Genomic DNA, 21,578 nt, shown 5'->3' on the forward strand with positions numbered 1-21,578 from the left:
TCCTGACTAGTCTCCCAGTCCCTGCCGCTGAAAAACATCCCCACAGCATGATGCTGCCACCACCATGGTTCACTGTAGGGATGGTGCCAGGTTTCCTCCAGACGTGACGCTTGGCATTCAGGCCAAAGAGTTAAATCGTGGTTTCATCAGACCAGAGAATCTTGTTTCTTATGGTCTGAGAGTCCTTTAGGTGCCTTTTGGCAAACTCCAAGAGTGCTGTCATGTGCCTTTACTGAGGAGTGGCTTCCATCTGGCCACTCTACCATAAAGGCCTGATTGGTGGAGTGCTGCAGAGATGGTTTGCCTTCTGGAAGGTTCTCCCATCTCCACAGAGGAACTCTGGAGCTCTGCCAGAGTAACCATTGGGTTCTTGGTCACCTCCCTGACCAAGGCCCTTTTCCCCCAATTGCTCAGTTTGGCCGGGTGGCCAGCTATAGGAAGAGTCTTAGTGGTTTTAAACTTCAATGCTGCAAAAACATTTTGGTACCCTTCCCCAGACCTGTGCCGCGACACAATCCTGTCTCGGAGCTCTACGGACAATTCCTTCGACTTCATGGCTTGGTTTTTGCTCTGACATGCACTGTCAACTGTGGGACCTTATATAAACAGGTGTGTTCCTTCCAAATCATGTCCAATCAATTGCATTTACCACAGGTGGACTTATACATTTGCAAAAATTTCTACAAACCTGTTTTTGCATTGTCATTATTGGGTATTGTGTGTAGATTGATGAGAGGAAAAAACTATTTAATCAATTTTAGAATAAGGCTGTAACGTAACAAAATGAGGGGTCTGAATACTTTCCGAATGCACTGTATGTCTGGAACCGGCCCTGACATTATACCCAATCAATCAAGTAAGTGTGTGTGTGTGTGTGTGTGTGTGAGTGTCTGTGTGTGTGTCACGCTTCCCAAGCAAAATAGAGAAACTTTGGTGAAACAAAATGCTATGCCAGACATTGTCATTAATTTGTCCTTTATTTGGTATCGCATCTAAAATGACTGGCTCACATTTTACACTGAACATTTGGGAATATATACCAGTGTGCCAATTTTTTTTATTTGTTCTAATGCATTTTTACTTAAGCTGATTATGTTGCACAAGGGTACAACAGGGAAATTTGAACTTAGACACTGAGTCTTATGTCAATTTCACCCAAAGGTTGTTACATTAAGTGATTTTTCTTTCATCTTCTTTCCTCTGGTACCATCAACAGGCTTTTTCCTTTACCAGCAGGTTTCAATATGGTGATGTCATCTAAAATAGACGGACCGCTGTAGCCATTGGTTTCCACTGCCTCCAGCTTCTTAATGTAATCCAGAGGTAAGCCGTTTTGTTTCGCTCCAAGACAAACAACCTGCAGGACAAAATTAGTTGTTTTTGTTAATAACACATGACCCATTTTGCTATTAAATATAACACACCTTTTACACCTGTAAAGGTACACCTGTTTTTACACCTATAGTCATTGTTCATGCAGTTGGATATGGCCAATAGAGGCATCCTTCAAACTGGCTATCAAAACGACCATTCTTTGTGTATGATTAAGCTGCTTTATAGCAAAAGACTGAGAGACATATAGCCTACCTGTTTGTATGGAGGCGAGGTCTGGTGAGCTGTGAAGTTGTTCATCTGGTAGGTTCGACAGAGGACCTCTCCCTCATCTGTGTTAATGGTAACGTCTAGTGGACTGTAGAATCCTATTCCCACTCCTTCCTGCCTGAAAAACACACAGTTAAGGGCAGTTAGAAGTTGTTAATCCTGTGGAGATACTGTTGACTGAAGTTACAAATTCATGCCATTCTCTACAGTCTGTAAAACAATCCAGAATGTTATATATAAATGCCATAGACATACAGTTGAAGTCGGAAGTTTACATACACCTTAGCCAAATACATTTAAACTCAGTTTTTCACAATTCCTGACATTTAATCCTAGTAAAAATTCCCTGTCTTAGGTCAGTCAGGATCACCACTTTATTTTAAGAATATGAAATGTCAGAATAATATTAGAGAGAATGATTTATTTCAGCTTTTATTTATTTCATCACAGTCCCAGTGGGTCAGAATTTTACATACACTCAATTAGTATTTGGTAGCATTGCCTTTCAATTGTTTAACTTGGGTCAAATGTTTCGGGTTGCCTTCCACAATGAGTTGGGTGAATTTTGGCCCATTCCTCCTGACAGAGCTGGTGTAACTGAGTCAGGTTTGTCGGCCTCCTTGCTCGCACACGCTTTTTCAGTTCTGCCCACACATTTTCTATAGGATTGAGGTCAGGGCTTTGTGATGGCCACTCCAATACCTTGACTTTGTTGTCCTTAAGCCATTTTGCCACAGCTTTGGAAGGATGCTTGGGGTCATTGTCCATTTGGAAGACCCATTTGCGACCAAGCTTTAACTTCCTGACTGATGTCTTGAGATGTTGCTTCAATATATCCACATCATTTTCCTTCCACATGATGCCATCTATTTTGTGAAGTGCACCAGTCCCTCCTGCAGCAAAGCACCCCCACAGCATGATGCTGCCACCCCTGTGCTTCACGGTTGGGATGGTGTTCTTCGGCTTGCAAGCAACCCCCTTTTTCCTCCAAACATAACGATGGTCATTATGGCCAAACAGTTCTATTTTTATTTCATCAGACCAGAGGACATTTCTCCAAAAAGTACAATCTTTGTCCCAATGTGCAGTTGCAAACCGTAGTCTGGCTTTTTTATGGCGGTTTTGGGGCAGTGGGTTCTTCCTTGCTGAGCGGCCTTTCAGGTTATGTTGATATAGGGCTCTTTTTTACTGTGGATATAGATACTTTTGTACCCGTTTCCTTCAGCATCTTCAGAAGGTCCTTTGCTGTTGTTCTGGGATTGATTTGCACTTTTCGCACCAAAGTACGTTCATCTCTAGGAGACAGAACGTGTCTCCTTTCTGAGCGGTATGATGGCTGCGTGGTCCCATGGTGTTTATACAGTGGGGAAAAAAAGTATTTAGTCAGCCACCAATTGTGCAAGTTCTCCCACTTAAAAAGATGAGAGAGGCCTGTAATTTTCATCATAGGTACACGTCAACTATGACAGACAAAATGAGAAGAAAAAAATCCAGAAAATCACATTGTAGGATTTTTTATTAATTTATTTGCAAATTATGGTGGAAAATAAGTATTTGGTCAATAACAAAAGTTTCTCAATACTTTGTTATATACCCTTTGTTGGCAATGACACAGGTCAAACGTTTTCTGTAAGTCTTCACAAGGTTTTCACACACTGTTGCTGGTATTTTGGTCCATTCCTCCATGCAGATCTCCTCTAGAGCAGTGATGTTTTGGGGCTGTCGCTGGGCAACACGGACTTTCAACTCCCTCCAAAGATTTTCTATGGGGTTGAGATCTGGAGACTCCAGGACCTTGAAATGCTTCTTACGAAGCCACTCCTTCGTTGCCCGGGCGGTGTGTTTGGGATCATTGTCATGCTGAAAGACCCAGCCACGTTTCATCTTCAATGCCCTTGCTGATGGAAGGAGGTTTTCACTCAAAATCTCACGATACATGGCCCCATTCATTCTTTCCTTTACACGGATCAGTCGTCCTGGCCCCTTTGCAGAAAAACAGCCCCAAAGTATGATGTTTTCACTCCCAAGCTTCACAGTAGGTATGGTGTTCTTTGGATGCAACTCAGCATTCTTTGTCCTCCAAACACGACGAGTTGAGTTTTTACCAAAAAGTTATATTTTGTTTCATCTGACCATATGACATTCTCCCAATCCTCTTCTGGATGCACTCTAGCAAACTTCAGACGGGCCTGGACATGTACTGGCTTAAGCAGGGGGACACGTCTAGCACTGCAGGATTTGAGTCCCTGGCGGCGTAGTGTGTTACTGATGGTAGGCTTTGTTACTTTGGTCCCAGCTCTCTGCAGGTCATTCACTAGGTCCCCCCGTGTGGTTCTGGGATTTTTGCTCACCGTTCTTGTGATCATTTTGACCCCACGGGGTGAGATCTTGCGTGGAGCCCCAGATCGAGGGAGATTATCAGTGGTCTTGTATGTCTTCCATTTCCTAATAATTGCTCCCACAGTTGATTTCTTCAAACCAAGCTGCTTACCTATTGCAGATTCAGTCTTCCCAGCCTGGTGCAGGTCTACAATTTTGTTTCTGGTGTCCTTTGACAGCTCTTTGGTCTTGGCCATAGTGGAGTTTGGAGTGTGACTGTTTGAGGTTGTGGACAGGTGTCTTTTATACTGATAACAAGTTCAAACAGGTGTCATTAATACAGGTAACGAGTGGAGGACAGAGGAGCCTCTTAAAGAAGAAGTTACAGGTCTGTGAGAGCCAGAAATCTTGCTTGTTTGTAGGTGACCAAATACTTATTTTCCACCATAATTTGCAAATAAATTCATAAAAAATCCTACAATGTGATTTTCTGGATTTTCTTTTCTCAATTTGTCTGTCATAGTTGACGTGTACCTATGATGAAAATTACAGGCCTCTCTCATCTTTTTAAGTGGGAGAACTTGCACAATTGGTGGCTGACTAAATACTTTTTTCCCCCACTGTACTTGCGTACTATTGTTTGTACAGATGAACGTGGTATCTTCAGGCGTTTGGAAATTGCTCCCAAGGATGAACCAGACTTGTGGAGGTCTACAATTTTCTTTCTGAGGTCTTGGCTGATTTCTTTTGATTTTCCAATGATGTCAAGCAAAGAGGCACTGAGTTTGAAGGTAGGCCTTGAAATACATCCACAGGTACACCTCCAATTGACTCAAATGATGTCAGAAAAAATCAGATCAGATCAGAAACTTCTAAAGCCATGACATCATTTTCTGGAATTTTCCAAGCTGTTTAAAGGCACAGTCAACTTAGTGTATATAAACTTCTAACCCACTGGAATTGCGATAAAGTGAATTATAAGTGAAATAATCTGTTTGTAAACAATTGTTGTAAAAATTACTTGTGTCATGCACAAAGTAGATGTCCTAACCGACTTGCCAAAACTATAGTTTGTTAACAAGAAATGTGTGGAGTGGTTGAAAAACGAGTTTTAATGACTCCAACCTAAGTGTATGTAAACTTCCGACTTCAACTGTACTGTACGTTCAATCAGTTGTTTCACTTTTTCCACTGGAACCATAATTTTATTAGGACCTGCTTGAGGGAAAAGAACTAGGAGAACAAGGGGCTTATTTCCATGGCTTCAGCCTTCAGGGCAAATATGTAAATGTGAAATATCCCACTATAGGTCCTAGGACATCACCTCAGCAAAAATTACTGTTCTTGGCTGTTCAACTTCACAAACTGTACCCCATAGTGATAGGCTTATAACACTGTAAATGAGCCACCCACCTATCTAAACTGATGCGGTTGTCCTTGTCCATCTTCCAGACCACTCCCCAGACCACATCTCCCTTGGACTCCTTGATAGTAGCAACACCACCATGCCAAGAGTTGGTGTTGTTTAATAACTCTTTCTTCCAGTATCCAAATTGTATCACATGATCCTGCCAAGTAGAATATTCAAGAGCATATAAAGTCACTTCATAATCACACGTATGTAGCCTAATCACAATTATTTGTTAAAGCATTGCTAACGGCTTAATTAATAGCTTGCACACGTATTATGGCAAATGAAAACTCCGGTGCCAACATACAACGCTTAGTGCCAACTTCTCAGCATCTTCACAACAAAACATATGCATTGAAGCCTACCTTCAAACTGCCTGTTGTAACAAAAACCGCCGACGGATTCTTCAGCTGCAGTCGTTCCTTCAGCAGATTACTGCCATAGGCGAAATACATAAAGTGGTCCGTCACGGATGTGTTTGAAACACTTGTTCCATTATTTTCAGCGGTGTCAGGAACCGCTTTTGACGCAATTTGTTGATGGAGCAGTGCAAGTAAAATCGTGTAAGTAAGGTACGACATGGTCTATCCGATATGTGATGGTGAGTATGATGTGTTTACCAGTTGAAAATGTTGTATTTCCCTAGAGAGAGGGCTCACCTACAGTACGGTGCGCTGATTGGCTGAGCGCTAAACGAGGAGTGGTATGCATGGACGACAGAACACCCTGTCCCCTTTAGTTGATTTGATTATCCTTCTTTTTTATTTAATTACTAACATGATTCAGTTATTATAACAAAACATAGTATCCATTCTAGGTAAAATGAGAGAGGGGTTTTTATAATAAATGAATGCAATTTAAACTAGTGTGGCCATAGTGCCACTTGAAACCCAGTGGTGTAAAGTACTTAAGTAAAAATACTTTAAAGTACTACTTAAGTAGTTTTTGGGGGGTGTCTGTACTTTACTTTACTATTCATATTTTTGACAACTTTTACTCCACTACATTCCTGAAGAAAATAATGTACTTTCTACTCCATACATTTTCCCTGACACCCAAAAGTACTTGTTACATTTTGAATGTTTAGCAGGACAGGAAAATGGTCCAATGCACTTGAAGAGAAAATCCCTGGTAATCCCTACTGCATCTGATCTGGCACACTCACTAAACACAAATGCTTTGTTTGTAAATTATGTCTGAGTGTTGGAGAGTGCCCCTGGCTATCCGTAATTTACAAAACAAGAAAATTGTGCCGTCTGGTTTGCATAATATAAGGAATTTGAAATGATTTATACTTAAGTACATTTTAGCAATTACATTTACTTTTGATACTAAGTGTATTTAAAACCAAACGCTTTTAGACTTTTGCTCAAGTAGTATTTTACTGGGTGACTTTCACTTTTACTTGAGTCATTTTCTATTAAGGTATTTTTACTTTTACTCAAGTATGACAATTGGGTACTTTTTCCACCACTGTCGAAACCAGACCTTCTTGCGGCATAGCAACAGCCCCCTGTAAATCCTTTCTCAATAGAAGCATTCAGTGAATTGTGGCTTTAAGATTAAAGTTAAGAAGTAAGATTAGGAGATTAGGTTTCTGTTAAATAATTATTATATTTTCCAATACTATACACGTTTCACTTCCAAAAGGATCCTAAAGTTATATTACACCAATATACAAATTATTGTATGTGATTTGTGCAACACATATTTATTTACTTTTTTGCCTTTATTTATACAGGTTTTTCTCATTGAGATAACATCTCTTTTTCAAGAGAGACCTGGTCCAACAGCAGCAGGGGGAACAAAGTTTCAGACAAAACTACTTACATACACTAACACAACATTGAACAAAACTATAGACACACATACAGTACAACAATTACATATTACGTAAAGAAATGTCATAACTAAGAAACAGCTGTCCTAAAGACAATTCAACTCTTCTATGATTTCTACATCGATCAAGTGTTTAAACTCCACCAACGTGACTAGATCATTACATTTTAAAATGTTCAGGAGAGAATTCCAGGATCACGGAGCTGAGTAACTAAAACTATTTCTACCATGCACTGTTCTAATTCTTGGTACTGTTTAAAGCAAATGAGAATGGCACGGTAATTGATATTTATTTACTGACCTGATTAAAAAAGAACAGAGCATATAAATCAGTGCATACCAGTGTTTAAGTCTACGCAAGGTCAATGACGACCAGCCAACGGCGCTGTAGAGATCACAATGATGTGTTAGACGTTTTTGATTGGTAATGAATCTGAGGGCCGCATGATATACTGAATCAAGTGCTCTCAGGGTAGTGGATGAGGCCTGCTGATTTTGTACGTTTGCCCACTGACAAAGAAAGGATCAGTCTATAATTTTAATGGTAGGTTCATTTGAACAGTGAGAGACAGAATAACAACAAGAAAATCCAGAAAAACGCATGTAAAAAATGTTATAAATTGATTTGCATTTTAATGAGGGAAATAAGTATTTGACCCCCTCTCAATCAGAAAGATTTCTGGCTCCCAGGTGTCTTTTATACAGGTAATGAGCTGAGATTAGGAACACACTCTTAAAGGGAGACACCTGTCCACAGAAGCAATCAATCAATCAGATTCCAAAATCTCCACCATGGCCAAGACCAAAGAGCTCTCCAAGAATGTCAGGGACAAGATTGTAGACCTACACAAGGCTGGAATGGGCTACAAGACCGTCGCCAAGCAGCTTGGTGAGAAGGTGACAACAATTGGTGCGATTATTTGCAAATGGAAGAAACACAAAATAACTGTCAAACTCCCTCGGCCTGGGGCACCATGCAAGATCTCACCTCGTGGAGTTGCAATGATCATGAGAACGGTGAGGAATCAACCCAGAACTACACGGGAGGATCTTGTCAATGATCTCAATGCAGCTGGGACCATAGTCACCAAGAAAACAATTGGTAACAAACTACGCCATGAAGGACTGAAATCCTGCAGCGCCCGCAAGGTCCCCCTGCTCAAGAAAGCACATATACAGGCCCGTCTGAAGTTTGCCAATGAACATCTGAATGATTCAGAGGAGAACTGGGTGAAAGTGTTGTGGTCAGATGAGACCAAAATCGAGCTCTTTGGCATCAACTCAACTCGCCGTGTTTGGAGGAGGAGGAATGCTGCTTATGACTCCAAGAACACCATCCCCACATTCAAACATGGAGGTGGAAACATTATGCTTTGGTGGTGTTTTTCTGCTAAGGGGACAGAACAACTTCACCGCATCAAAGGGACGATGGACGGGGCCATGTACCGTCAAATCTTGGGTGAGAACTTCCTTCCCTCAGCCAGGGCATTGAAAATTGGTCGTGGATGGATATTCCAGCATGACAATGACCCAAAACACACAGCCAAGGCAACAAAGGAGTGGCTCAAGAAGATGCACATTAAAATCCTGGAGTGGCCTAGCCAGTCTCCAGACCTTAATCACATAGAAAATATGTGGAGGGAGCTGAAGGTTCGAGTTGCCAAACGTCAGGCTCGAAACCTTAATGACTTGGAGAAGATCTGCAAAGAGGAGTGGGACAAAATCCCTCCTGAGATGTGTGCAAACCTGGTGGCCAACTACAAGAAACGTCTGACCTCTGTGATTTCCAACAAGGGTTTTGCCACCAAGTAGTAAGTCATGTTTTGCAGAGGGGTCAAATACTTATTTCCCTCATTAAAATGCAAATCAATTTATAACATTTTTGACATGCATTTTTCTGGATGTTTGTTGTTGTTATTCTGTCTCTCACTGTTCAAATAAACCTACCATTAAAATTATAGACTGATCATGTCTTTGTCAATGGGCAAACGTACAAAATCAGCAGGGGATCAAATACTTTTTTCCCTCACTGTATATAACATCACTAAAATCTAAAACCACCAGTAATGTACATTGTACCAGCTCCTTCCTGGCCTCCAGTGAAAAACAAGCCTTATGCTGGTAATAAAAACCTATTCTCAGCTTGAGCTTCCTTATCAAGTTCTCCACATGAACAGTGAAGCTCAGCTTGTCATTGTCACGATCGTTATAGGAACCGGACCAAGGCGCAGCGTGATAGGCGTACATCTTTTAATGAGTACTTTACAACATGAACAAAACAACAAAACGATACGTGAAGTCTAAAGGTTCACCAACACAAACCTATACAGAACAAGATCCCACAATCAACTGTGCAAAACAGGCTGCCTAAGTATGGTTCCCAATCAGAGACAACGAGAATCAGCTGCCTCTGATTGGGAACCACCCTGGCCAACATAGATCTAAACGATCTAGAATAAATACATAGAACAACTAAACATAGGAACTAACACCCTGGCTCAACATTAAAGAGTCCCCAGAGCCAGGGCGTGACAGTACCCCCCCCCCCCCCAAAGGCGCGGACTGCGACCACGCCAACCAAACACCACAGGGGAGGGGCCGGGTGGATCCGGCTCCGGGCGTGACCACCACTCTCTCTCTTTGCTCTGGCTTCGGCGTGGAGCAGCTGACCGGTGCCGGACCAGGCACAGGTGGAACAGGCACGGACCGTGCTGGACTGACGATGCGCACCACTGGCTTGGTGCGGGGAGCGGGAACGGACCGGACCGGGCTGACGACGCGCACCACTGGCTTGGTGCGGGGAGCAGGAATGGGCCCGACCGGGCTGATGACGCGCACCACTGGCTTGGTGCGGGGAGCAGGTACGGGCCGGACCGGGCTGGCGACGCGCACCACTGGCTTGGTGCGGGGAGCAGGAACGGGCCGGACCGGGCTGATGACGCGCACCACTGGCTTGGTGCGGGGAGCAGGAACGGGCCGGACCGGGCTGGCGACGCGCACCACTGGCTTGGTGCGGGGAGCAGGAACGGGCCGGGCCGGGCTGGCGACGCGCACCACTGGCTTGTTGCGGGGAGCAGGAATGGGCCGGACCGGGCTGGTGACGCGCACCACTCGCTTGGTGCAGGGAGCAGATACGGGCCGGACCGGGCTGGCGACGCGCACCACTGGCTTGGTGCGGGGAGCAGGAACGGGCCGGACCGGGCTGGCGACACGCACCACTGGCTTGGTGCGGGGAGCAGGAACGGGCCGGACCGGGCTGACGACGCGCACCACTGGCTTGGTGCGGGGAGCAGGAACGGGCCGGACCGGGCTGGCGACGCGCACCACTGGCTTGGTGCGGGGAGCAGGTACGGGCCGGACCGGGCTGACGACGCGCACCACTGGCTTGGTGCGGGGAGCAGGAACGGGCCGGACCGGGCTGGCGACGCGCACCACTGGCTTGGTGCGGGGAGCAGGAACGGGCCGGGCCGGGCCGGGCTGGCGACGCGCACCACAGGCTTGGTGCGAGGAGCAGGAACAGGCCGGGCCGGGCTGGCGACGCGCACCACAGGCTTGGTGCGAGGGACAGGAACAGGCCGGACCGTACTGGGAACACACACCACTGGCCTTGTGCGGGGATCAGGAACGGCCGGACCGGACTGGTAACACACCCCAGTACCTCTCGCCGTGCCTCTACACTCTCCTTCCCCCTCATGACCAATGGCCCCCGTAACCTGGTGGCCTCCTCTCCTAGTCCGCAAACTCGCCCTGTAGCTGCCTCCAGCAGCCCCGTCGTCCATGCCGTGTGCCCCCCCAAAAAAAATTACTTGGGGTTGCCTCTCGCCTGTCCGACGACAGCCCGGTTGGCGCCGCTTCTCCTCTCCTGCCTGGGCATCCTCCCTCATCGCCCTCCGGTAGCGGACGGCCTCCTCCTCTTCGATTCTCCCCCAACCGAGGAGGACATCTACCAGAGTAACCTCCTGTTCCATACCCGGCGTTTGCTCCTGCACACGCTGCTTGGTCCTATTTCGGTGGGATCTTCTGTCACGATCGTTATAGGAACCGGACCAAGGCGCAGCGTGATAGGCGTACATCTTTTAATGAGTACTTTACAACATGAACAAAACAACAAAACGATACGTGAAGTCTAAAGGTTCACCAACACAAACCTATACAGAACAAGATCCCACAATTAACTGTGCAAAACAGGCTGCCTAAGTATGGTTCCCAATCAGAGACAACGAGAATCAGCTGCCTCTGATTGGGAACCACCCTGGCCAACATAGATCTAAACGATCTATAATAAACACATAGAACAACTAAACATAGGAACTAACACCCTGGCTCAACATTAAAGAGTCCACAGAGCCAGGGCGTGACAGTCATCCACCCACACTCCCAAATATTTTGACATTTTGACTTGCTCTATAGTATGTCCATCCAATGTAGCAATTTAGTGTATGCATTAATGCATTACATGTTTCTTCTACCATCAGTGCTAAATTTGATAATCTAATTTTAAAGATACAAACCATGCTCCCCACAAGTTCTCTTATAAGTATTTTGTGGAAAGGGAAGTTAGAAAGAGGTGAGCAACAACAACCTTATCTGTGTGCAACAGCCTCTCTCTATCTGTCAAAGCCAGTAAAAAAACAGACCAAAAACAGATTCCACAGACAGTAATATATACTCAAACTGCAGCACAATCATCAAGTCATTCTAACTGACCAGTGTCTCTGGGCTACTTCACAAGAAAGATGAGCCTGGACTGTGTTCAATTGGGACTATTTGCATTTTGGATCTTTGGTTCCTGGGGTTGGTTGAGTAACAAATGCATCCTCTATGAGAAAGTGAATTACTGGATGTACATTCATGCTAACTGCCCAAGCATGATCGGCTTCACTGCCAGTTGCTGGGATATATGTGACCTCAAAGTCAACCTCTCTGTTGTTCCGTCAAACTACCAGACCCTCTGTCTCGAGATCAGGAGTGGATACGTAATGCAATCTGGCGCTCTCTCTCGATTCTATGCTCTTGAGAGACTTCACCTACGGGGCTTTCTACCCACGATTCTCCATGGCACCTTCAAGGGACTGTCCAGTGTAAAGACACTCTCTCTGAACTGTAAGAGAATGATACAGTGTAACAATGCATCGCTTCTATCCAACACTTTCACTGACCTGACTAATCTGGAGGAACTTTCCATTGAGGATTGCATGCTTTCTGTGATGGCACTGGACGTATTTGGAGGGATCCCCCTTTTGAAGAAACTCACAGTCAACAGATGTTGTACACATGAGCTATCTGATTTGCTATGCAGGATAGTTAATATGTCACAGTCAATAACAAGCCTGACATTTAAGTCAGAGGATATAGTCACTTTGAGAGCCCCAAACTGCTGTGACACCAAAGGAGCTGTTCTTGAGCTTCCTCCTTTCTATCGTCTTCAAGAGGTGAAGTTTTCATTCCCTAATGCTCATCACTTAGAAAAAGGAGCATTCAAATGCTTTGAAAACATCACAGATCTCTCTGTGTCCATAGTTGATGAGCCACAGACACAGCTTCTGCAGTCTGGCATCAGAAGACTACAGGCGTTTGTTTTTAACAACAAATGTATTTCCTTTGAGTCAGTTTGTGAAACAGTATTCAAACTCTCAATCGAAGAAATTGATGTAAGTAATGATAAATTCTGGAACAACACCACATCTGCTGTGAGAAACTGCCAGGGGATAAAGAAGATTCATTTCAATTATTATGAACATGAACGTGATGCAATTAACTTAAGTTTGATCCATTATTTGAAGAATCTTGTTGATATGGGTGTTTTCTTTACGTTCTCTAAGGCTGAAGTTGAAATCAGTATGGTTTGTGACACTCAAAAGGGTCCCGTTCTGTGGCTGAAAAAACTGTGGCTGTTTGGCTTTCACATCACAAACATTTCCTCAGAGCAGTTTGGTTGCTTGAAGAATCTGGAACAGCTGATTTTGTCAGGAAATCAGATTACCACTGTTGCAGACTTTACATTTAAGGAACTAGCTAAATTGAGGTTCCTAGACCTACAGAATAACAAGATCTCTCAGATAACAGAGAACAGTTTCTTTGGCCTGCATGGCTTGGAGACCCTAATTCTGGAACAAAACCCACTTGAAACAATTGAAGCATTTGCCTTCATCCACCTCACTTCGTTGAAGCACGTATGTTTAGGGGACTTTCAACCTTTGCCTAGTGAATTGGAGAGTAGCGTGAGTGTGAATCTGACACACATATTTGGTGTCTTCCCTCAAGGGTTAATGCAAATTAACATTTCTTCCATGTGGTACACCCTCAACATCATCATCGGCAGCAACAGCACCCCAAAACCAGGGATTTCCCTTCAGCTCAGTGCCACAACTGTATCCTTCCAGGACTGCTGGAGACCGTTTTTCCAGTCCGTCGTCAGCCTCACAGCCATAACAGAATGCCTCCTGTGTGGGTCTCATTTTGCCGCAAGATACTTCACCTCCCTCCAGTACTTTGGCTTCATGTTTGTGCTGTCAGCCGAATTTGTGGACATGACTGACCTGAACACACTTGTGGAGCTGAGGTATCTATTTATCCATTTACTTAACGGTCGAGTGAGGACAAACAGCTGTATAGTTTCAAAAGTATACTATAAATTAGATTTTAAAGCTGTACTGTATGCAAGCCATCCAAGTCTGGCCTGCCTGCGTTTTTTTAAAGTATGAATGGGGTTTAAGAGCAGTAGTGGTCTAAAGAATAAGAAGAAGTATGACAGATTATTTCAGAAGTGCACTTACAAGGTAATTGATTATAATCCAACTGTAGGTATCTGATGCTAAAGGGAGTGGAACTCTACCGGCAGCCAGGGCTGGCCATTATGTTCCACAACCTCACCAAGCTGGAGACCCTGAACCTGATCACCTGCAGGATCCTCAGTCTGGAGGAGGAGATGAGTAGAGACCTGCATTCCCTCAGGTAGATAATAGAAACACCCACCCATATGAAGGTGCAGGCAGGGTTTGAACCCATCCCACTGAGCACAGACGTCAGTTCAATGTCTAGTTTTGATTTACATTTAGTTGAGCTGTCAACTAACCGTGAATTCAACGTGAAGTAAACAACATATGTCACCATGTCATTGGATTGAGGGTAAAAGTTGGGTGAAAAAAAAATACAAAATGCCCTTACGTTGATTACTTTTTGCAAATCCAATCAGTTTTCCAACATTGGAAAGAACTTTGATTCAACCAGTTTTTGCCCAGTGGGATGCCACAAGGGGCCATTAGTGGTCTGGATTTACCACCACAAGACAAGACTCCGGCATTACGAGCTACAACTAGCGTGCAAGCTGGCCTCCGTTTGCGCCCTAAGAGTGAACTGTTTTCTGCCTTCTCCTCAGGCAGATGTCAGTCCACATCCCAGAGGAGTTCAGTGTGTTGGAGAGCTTCCCAGAGCCGCTGACCAACCTGAGGTACCTGCTACTCTACAGTTTTCGCCTGGACTGCAGCTGTGACAATGCCTGGCTGATCGCCTGGGCCGAGAGACAGCCACATGTCCAGGTCGTCTTTTATCACCCTGGGGAAGCAGATGTGACATGTAAAAACGAGAATGGAATCCAGAACTTTGCCAGGTAAGAAGAAAGATGTACTGATAATGAGGAGTATACCATTTATTGTACAACCATAGAGGCAACACATACCTAGAACACCAGCATGGCCGTTTAGCATTTAGACTTGTCATCTAGGCCTGGATGTACAGCCACAACCTGTTTTAAAAGCTTTCTCTATTGATGGCGTCAATAATATGAGTATTCTAAGTGTCAAGGGATGTCTTTGTTACCATCATTGCGCCGTCCATCTCAGGTACTCAGCAGCTAACTGTTCCCTGGACGTGGGCTTTGTCCTGTTCCTCTGCACCTCGCTGGGCCTGCTCCTCTTCATGCTGGTGGTGCTGCTCCATCAGCTGGCTCGGGAATACTTGCTGGCCTTCTGCCACATCATCCGCGGCTGGCTGGAGGAGGCTGTACGGAGGCCCAACCCCAGGGGGCGCTACCTCTATGATGCCTTTGTGTCGTACAGTGGGAGAGACGAGCGCTGGGTGGTGGAGCAGCTGCTTCCAGGCCTGGAGCAGAGGGGGCCTCCCTTCCTGTGTCTATGTCTGCACAGCAGGGATTTCCAGTTGGGGAAGGACATTGTGGGCAACATCACAGACAGCCTCTACGGTAGGTATCCTGGACTACTAGAATACGGACGCACTGGTTCAAAATGCCAAGCCTATGGCATCACCATCTAATGATCCTTCTTATTGGTCTGGTTCCAGGCAGCCGCTACACCGTGTGTGTGGTGAGTCGTAACTACCTGCGCAGTAACTGGTGCTCCCTGGAGCTGCGGCTGGCCACCCTCCGTCTGCTGGTGGAGCAAAGGGACATCCTTATCTTGGTCTTCCTGGAGGACATCCCCCCTCGTCAGCTGTCTTCCCACCACCGCCTGGCCAGGCTGGTCAAGACCAGGTACGTACAGTATGTGGAGAGGTGGTTCTGTGAACTACACTCATGATCATTTATTTAACTAGGAAACATCCTTGAGAAAACATACAGTGCATTCGGAAAGTAATCAGATCACTTGACTTTTTCCACATTTTGTTACCTTACTGCCTCATTCTAAAAAGGATTAAATACATCTACACACAATACCCCATAATGACAAAGTGAAAACAGGTTTTTAGAAATGTCTGCAAATGTATTAAAAATAAAAAACAGAAATACCTTATTTACATAAGTATTCAGACCCTTTGCAATGAGACTCGAAATTGAGCTCAGGTGTATCATGTTTCCATTGATCATCCTTGAGATGTTTATTCTACAACTTGATTGGAGTCCACCTGTGGTAAATTAAATTGATTGGACATGATTTGGAAAGGCACACACTTGTCTTTATAAGGTCCCACACTGACGGTGCATGTCAGTGCAAAAACCAAGACAAAAACCAAGGAATTGTCCGTAGAGCTCAGAGACAGGATTGTGTCGAGGCACATATCTGGGGAAGGGTAAAAAAATTATCCAGCATTGAAAGTCCCCAAGAACACAGTAGCCTCCATCATTCTTAAATGGAAGAAGTTTGGAACTACCGAGACTCGTCCTAGAGCTGGCCGCCCGGCCAAACTGAGCAATCGGGGGAGAAGGGCCATGGTCAGGGAGGTGACCAAGAACCCGATGGTCACGCTGACAGAGCTCAAGAGTTCCTCTGTGGAGATGGGAGAACCTTCCAGAAGGACAACCCTCTCTGCAGCACTTCACCAATCAGGCCTTTATGGTAGAGTGGCCAGACGGAAGCCACTTCTCAATGAAAGGCACATGACAGCATGCTTGGAGTTTACCAAAAAGCACCTGAAGGACTCTCAGACCATGACAAACAAAATTCTCTGGTCTGATGAAACCAAGATTGAACTCTTTGGCCTGAATGCCAAGCGTCACGTCTGGCACCTGACATCATCCCTACGGTGAAGCATGGTGGTGGCAGCATTATGCTGTGGGGATGTTTTTCAGAGGCAGGGACTGGGAGACTAGTCAGGATCGAGGTAAAGATGAACGGAGCAAAGTACAGAAAGATCCTTGATAAAACCTGCTCCAGAGCGCTCAGGACCTCAGATTGGGGTGAAGGTTCACCTTCCAACAGGACAACGACCCTAAGCACACAGTCAATACAACGCAGGACTGGCTTCGGGACAAGTCTCTGAATGTCCTTGAGTGGCCCAGCCAAAGCCCGGACTTGAACCCGATCTAACATCTTTGGAGAGACCTGAAAATAGTTGAGCAGCGACGCTCCCCATCCAACCTGACAGAGCTTGAGAGGATCTGCAGAGAAGAATGGGAGAAACTCCCCAAATACAGGTGTGCCAAGCTTGTAGTGTCATACCCAAGAAGACTTGAGGCTGTAATCGCTGCCAAAGGTGCTTCAACAAAGTACTGAGTAAAAGGTCTGATTACTTATGTAAATGTGATATTTCCGTTTTTTTTTTATATATACATTTGCAAACATTTCAAAAAAACAGTTTTTGCTTTGTCATTATGGGGTATTTGTAGATTGATGAGGGGGGAAATGATTTCATCCATTTTAGAATAAGGCTGTAACGTAGCAAAATGTGGGAAAAGTGAAGGAGTCTGAATACTTTCCGAATGCACTGTATATTTTTTGTGACCTCATGTGTTGAGGAACTTTATGTGAAGACCTGAAGGCTTGTCTTCTAAATTATATTTCACTCATATACAGTATCTTCATTATGACTTTAGAGTATGTTGTCTTTCATGTGTTGTATAATGCCTTGGGTGTGATAAAAGCACTTTATACTTTAAGTCAAATAATCAGTTATTATTGTGATCCCCAGGACCTACCTGGACTGGCCCCGGGACCTGGCCATGCAGCCTGCCTTCTGGGACCGTCTGTGGACCAAACTGGTCCCTCCTGAACCACACCCTGGACAGTGACCACAAACAGTACTACACTCTTTTAAAAATGGTTCTAAAAGGGGTCTTTGTTGGGTGAAAAGGTTCTACCTGGAACCATAAAGGGTTATCCTACAGAGACGATCCAAATAACTCTTTAAGGTTTTAGAGAGCACCTTTTTTGTGTACATATCTAGACAGTGGTATTCCGCTTCCAATGAACTTTGTATGAACTGTGTGGATATCAACAGCAGAGGGAGACAAAGACCTTCAATCATATATACAGTACACAGACTAGCCAACGTTCAAAATATGTTTGCGGCAAAAAACAGTGAGGTTTATGGCTTTGATTGCTATTATTTGATTCAATAAAATGTGCCGTCTCTCTCTCTTGCCTTCTTCTAACGTTGCATAGTTTTAAGATGTTCATACCATGGATCATTTAGCTATTTGATTTTGAATTTTAGGACCCCTTTAGGTATGAAAAAAATATCAACAAATTACTTGATAAAATATTGAATTTGGCCTTTACTACTGTAGCCCATAGAAACGCATTGAATAACATTCATAAATGGCAAAAAAAGACAGTGAAAAAATGTATCATCAGGTTTTGAAGTGTCTGTGCTATATCTAGGAGACATAAGAAAGCTCAGGAAATATTTTGTATTTTGTAGTTGCCACAAAACTACCTCCATACTTCCATTAATTTGTATGGGTAACCTTCAGATGAGTCCCGTGACACTTGTGGGGGTCGTAGAGCAAAACGGAGAACACCATTGCGTTCGTGAGAGTTTCATTTTTCCATAGAGTGGTTAGTTGGCCAAACCGTTCGGACGCTACAGACATTTTTGTGAGTAGATCGATTTTTGGGATGTCTCATGGTCTGACAAACACCGCTGTAGCTCGGCTATCTTCTACCGCAGATGTTGAAGGCCGACATAGGCGGATATCTCTAGCTTAAATTGGTGTATTTTGATGGGGAATTTTTTATTATGTTACTTAAAATTGACGGACGGGTGCATCAGTAGACATTTAAGGATTAACAGAAGAAGTGATCTTGAATGTAGCCTGGTCCCATATCTGTCTGTGCTGTCTTGCCAACGTGGTCATGCCAATGACCCATAGGAGTTGGAAAGACAGCATGAACAGAACTGAGACCAGGCTATCTTGAATGAGGCTGATTTAACGCCATTGTGCACTCTATACAGATCAACACAGAACATCCGGGGATGTTTTATTGTCCACCGAAGTAGTACAAATACACATGATCTTATTCTACATTCAATCCCTATACAGTCTGAGGGATGCCTAGTGTCATCATCATCATCATCATCATCATTGTTATTTGTCATTAAATAACTATTCCTGAAGAGGACTTATAGATGTAATGTTACACACAGGACTTGATGGTTTCTCTAACCAGTGGGTTACTGAACACAGTTATCTCTCTAGGCAGGTTTGAGTTCCTAGAGAAAAATAAATGCTGTCGCTATCTCGCTTTCAAACCAAGATGCATGAACAGTGGAGCAAACTGGAGATAAGAAGATATTCAGCAACTCTTGGTAGGACAATGGAAGTTGTTGAAGCAAACTTCTATTATCCTAACTGGAGCTGAGTTCCTAAACATGGCAGTTTGTTCAAGGTGTTGTTAAGCGTCAGATTGGTGGTTGGCTCTCTCCTTGGCTCTTTTCATAATCCGCTCCAGGTCAGCCATGACAGGCAGTGAGCCCTCATACTTGTTGGTCTCGATGGCCCTCAGCTTCTCCTGGTAGTTCTTCGGCAAGCCATTCTGCTCCGCCCCCATTAAAATCACCTGGGGCAACCAGAGAACAATTAACATAAAACATTTATAATGTAATAGGAAGTTAAACCATATTAATTAGACAATCACTTATACAGTATTTTCTGTTATCTAACTACAAATAAATTACCAGTGGCGCCCATTCAAATCCAGAACTGCCCCAGGGGCAGAAACATCAATAGTAACTACCCTTATGCTATAGTAACTGCCCCAAGAATGTGTGTATCTCAAATACTGTACCCATCGGACCACACACCACCCCACACATAGAACACGCCACATAATAGAGGAACAATGCACTCAGCTCAACCGTATGAGTCTGGTACATACACGACAGAGCACGGCACAAAGCTTCCGTGGTCACAAAGCCATGCTCCACGCCTGTTACATTCGCTGGCTGTTTTTCTCACACCACTTTGATTATTTAGCTAGAGCTTTTAGATGTGCAATGAACCATCTGGAATCACAGTTTAGTAACGGTTCACATTGTCCAATACAGTGCATGGGATTGGATAAATCTGAATGAATTGATGGATATCTACTAAATAATAAATACCTGGAATGTAGTTTTCCAGATGCTTCAGAGAGGGAGGTTTTATTTTGGAGAGGGGCTGTGAGTGAATAGTCTTAAAATCGGGCAAACGCCAGAAAAAACACCACAACACTACTGGTCTTTTTGCCACAATAGTGAGTGAGTGACAGAGACTCATTCAAGAGGATGATGGGACCCAAACTGTCATCCACAAGTGACGAGTGATGTGTGAATTCCTTTTTTCACATGCTTTAGAGAATCTGTTTGATTTGCTGTTGTTTTGGTTATGAATTTGACCATATACAGTATATTATCTTATTACAATTCATTTGAAAACACATTTGTTGGTAAATACCTTTTCAGAGATTCCTATCAGAGATCATTTTCAGAGATAACTATCTGAATTTCTCTTCATTGTCCCATTGTATATCCATAGAGAGCCCCACTTCATTAACAACGCTCCTCTCCACACTTTGTAAGGTCCCTAACGTCTTAAAGGGTTCAGTGTCAAGTCCATGTTCTTATTTGGAATAACAGAGATATAAATAGATTGAGAAAGTGAGACAGCATGCGATAGAGAGAGAGAGAGAGAGAGAGAGAGAGAGAGAGAGAGAGAGAGAGAGAGAGAGAGAGAGAGAGAGAGAGAGAGAGAGAGAGAGAGAGAGAGAGAGAGAGAGAGAGAGAGAGAGAGAGAGAGAGAGAGAGAGAGAGGAAAATAGTATAAAAGGAGGTGTGCTACCTTGAGGTACTGTGGAGACGGTGGAGCGTAAATACAGCTGTTCATGATGTAGGTGCGACAGTTGAGCTCTTGCCCCCGAGTCTTCACATTCACCTCCACAGGGCTGTAGGCCCCTAGTCTCACGTTCTCCTGGCTGCACACACACACACACACACACACACACACAAATACACACACACAAATACACACACATGAATACACCCACCCACACAACTTCAGAACTGGTTAGAACTAGACCGCATCAACCACAATGAAGAAGCACTCAGAATGACACAACAGACCCAGTAGACACACTATACACCAACTAGGATTAGGTGAACAAGATAAAGGTATCTTACCTGTCTAGAGATGCGAGGTCAGCCACATTCATCCTCCACACTACTCCCCACACCTCGTTCGCTGGGCTGTTCTCAATGGTCGCCACACCCCCATGCCACCGGTCACTGGCCAGACCCTTGTAGTTCCCAAATACCAGCTTGTAGTCCTGGAGAGAAGGAGAGATAGAGGGGGTCAGGTTAAGGTCAGGTGTCCTTCCAGGTCCTCATTACAGTCAGGTCAGGTCGGGTCGTACCTTGAGCCTGGCCACACAGTGGATGGTAGCGGAGGGGTTCTTGAGCTGGAGCCTCTCCTTCAGTAGGTTGCTGCCGTAGGCAAAGTACAGGAAGGTGTGGGTTTCTATGTTGTCATCCATCCTGTCAGAGAGGAAGAGGAGGAGTAGGAGCAGGAGGGGGAAGGGGAAGGGCAGGGTGAGGAGGAGGAGGAGGAGGAGGAGGAGGGAGGAGGAGGAGAGAATATAGAGTAACCACAGTCAGCAGGAGAGCTTGGAGGCAGAGCAGAGACGCAAGGTGAGGTCATGATCACTAGTGTGACAGAGATCAAACCCTGCGCCCCCCTCTTTTATACCAGCCCTCTCTC

General features: G+C 44.6%; 4 protein-coding genes across 4 annotated transcripts; 2 read left to right on the forward strand and 2 right to left on the reverse strand.

Annotated features, from left to right (window-relative positions):
* Positions 1-988: 988 nt before the first annotated feature.
* On the reverse strand, positions 989-5,938 carry LOC311139430 (gamma-glutamylcyclotransferase-like). The gene is made up of 4 exons (XM_084174307.1): positions 5,698-5,938; positions 5,335-5,489; positions 1,588-1,720; positions 989-1,357 (listed from the first exon to the last, which is right to left on the reverse strand). The coding sequence occupies exons 1-4, from the start codon at positions 5,911-5,913 to the stop codon at positions 1,187-1,189; spliced, it is 675 nt and encodes a 224-aa protein (XP_084030433.1). The 5' UTR covers positions 5,914-5,938; the 3' UTR covers positions 989-1,186.
* A 5,969-nt stretch (positions 5,939-11,907) lies between these two features.
* Positions 11,908-12,998, forward strand: LOC311139939 (toll-like receptor 11; the record flags this gene model as incomplete). The annotated part of the gene is made up of 2 exons (XM_084174937.1): positions 11,908-12,826; positions 12,994-12,998. The coding sequence occupies 2 exons, from the start codon at positions 11,908-11,910 to the stop codon at positions 12,996-12,998; spliced, it is 924 nt and encodes a 307-aa protein (XP_084031063.1).
* A 13-nt stretch (positions 12,999-13,011) lies between these two features.
* Positions 13,012-17,633, forward strand: LOC311139940 (toll-like receptor 12; the record flags this gene model as incomplete). The annotated part of the gene is made up of 6 exons (XM_084174938.1): positions 13,012-13,733; positions 13,976-14,125; positions 14,550-14,780; positions 15,013-15,371; positions 15,470-15,659; positions 17,534-17,633. 6 exons carry the CDS (start codon positions 13,012-13,014, stop codon positions 17,631-17,633), a joined length of 1,752 nt encoding a protein of 583 aa, XP_084031064.1.
* A 1,606-nt stretch (positions 17,634-19,239) lies between these two features.
* On the reverse strand, positions 19,240-21,354 carry LOC311139431 (gamma-glutamylcyclotransferase-like; the record flags this gene model as incomplete). The annotated part of the gene is made up of 4 exons (XM_084174308.1): positions 19,240-19,404; positions 20,664-20,796; positions 21,002-21,147; positions 21,235-21,354. 4 exons carry the CDS (start codon positions 21,352-21,354, stop codon positions 19,240-19,242), a joined length of 564 nt encoding a protein of 187 aa, XP_084030434.1.
* Positions 21,355-21,578: the final 224 nt, after the last annotated feature.

Source organism: Coregonus lavaretus, assembly GCF_964263955.1.
Source record: "Coregonus lavaretus genome assembly, chromosome: 13".
Lineage (NCBI taxonomy): Eukaryota > Metazoa > Chordata > Actinopteri > Salmoniformes > Salmonidae > Coregonus > Coregonus lavaretus.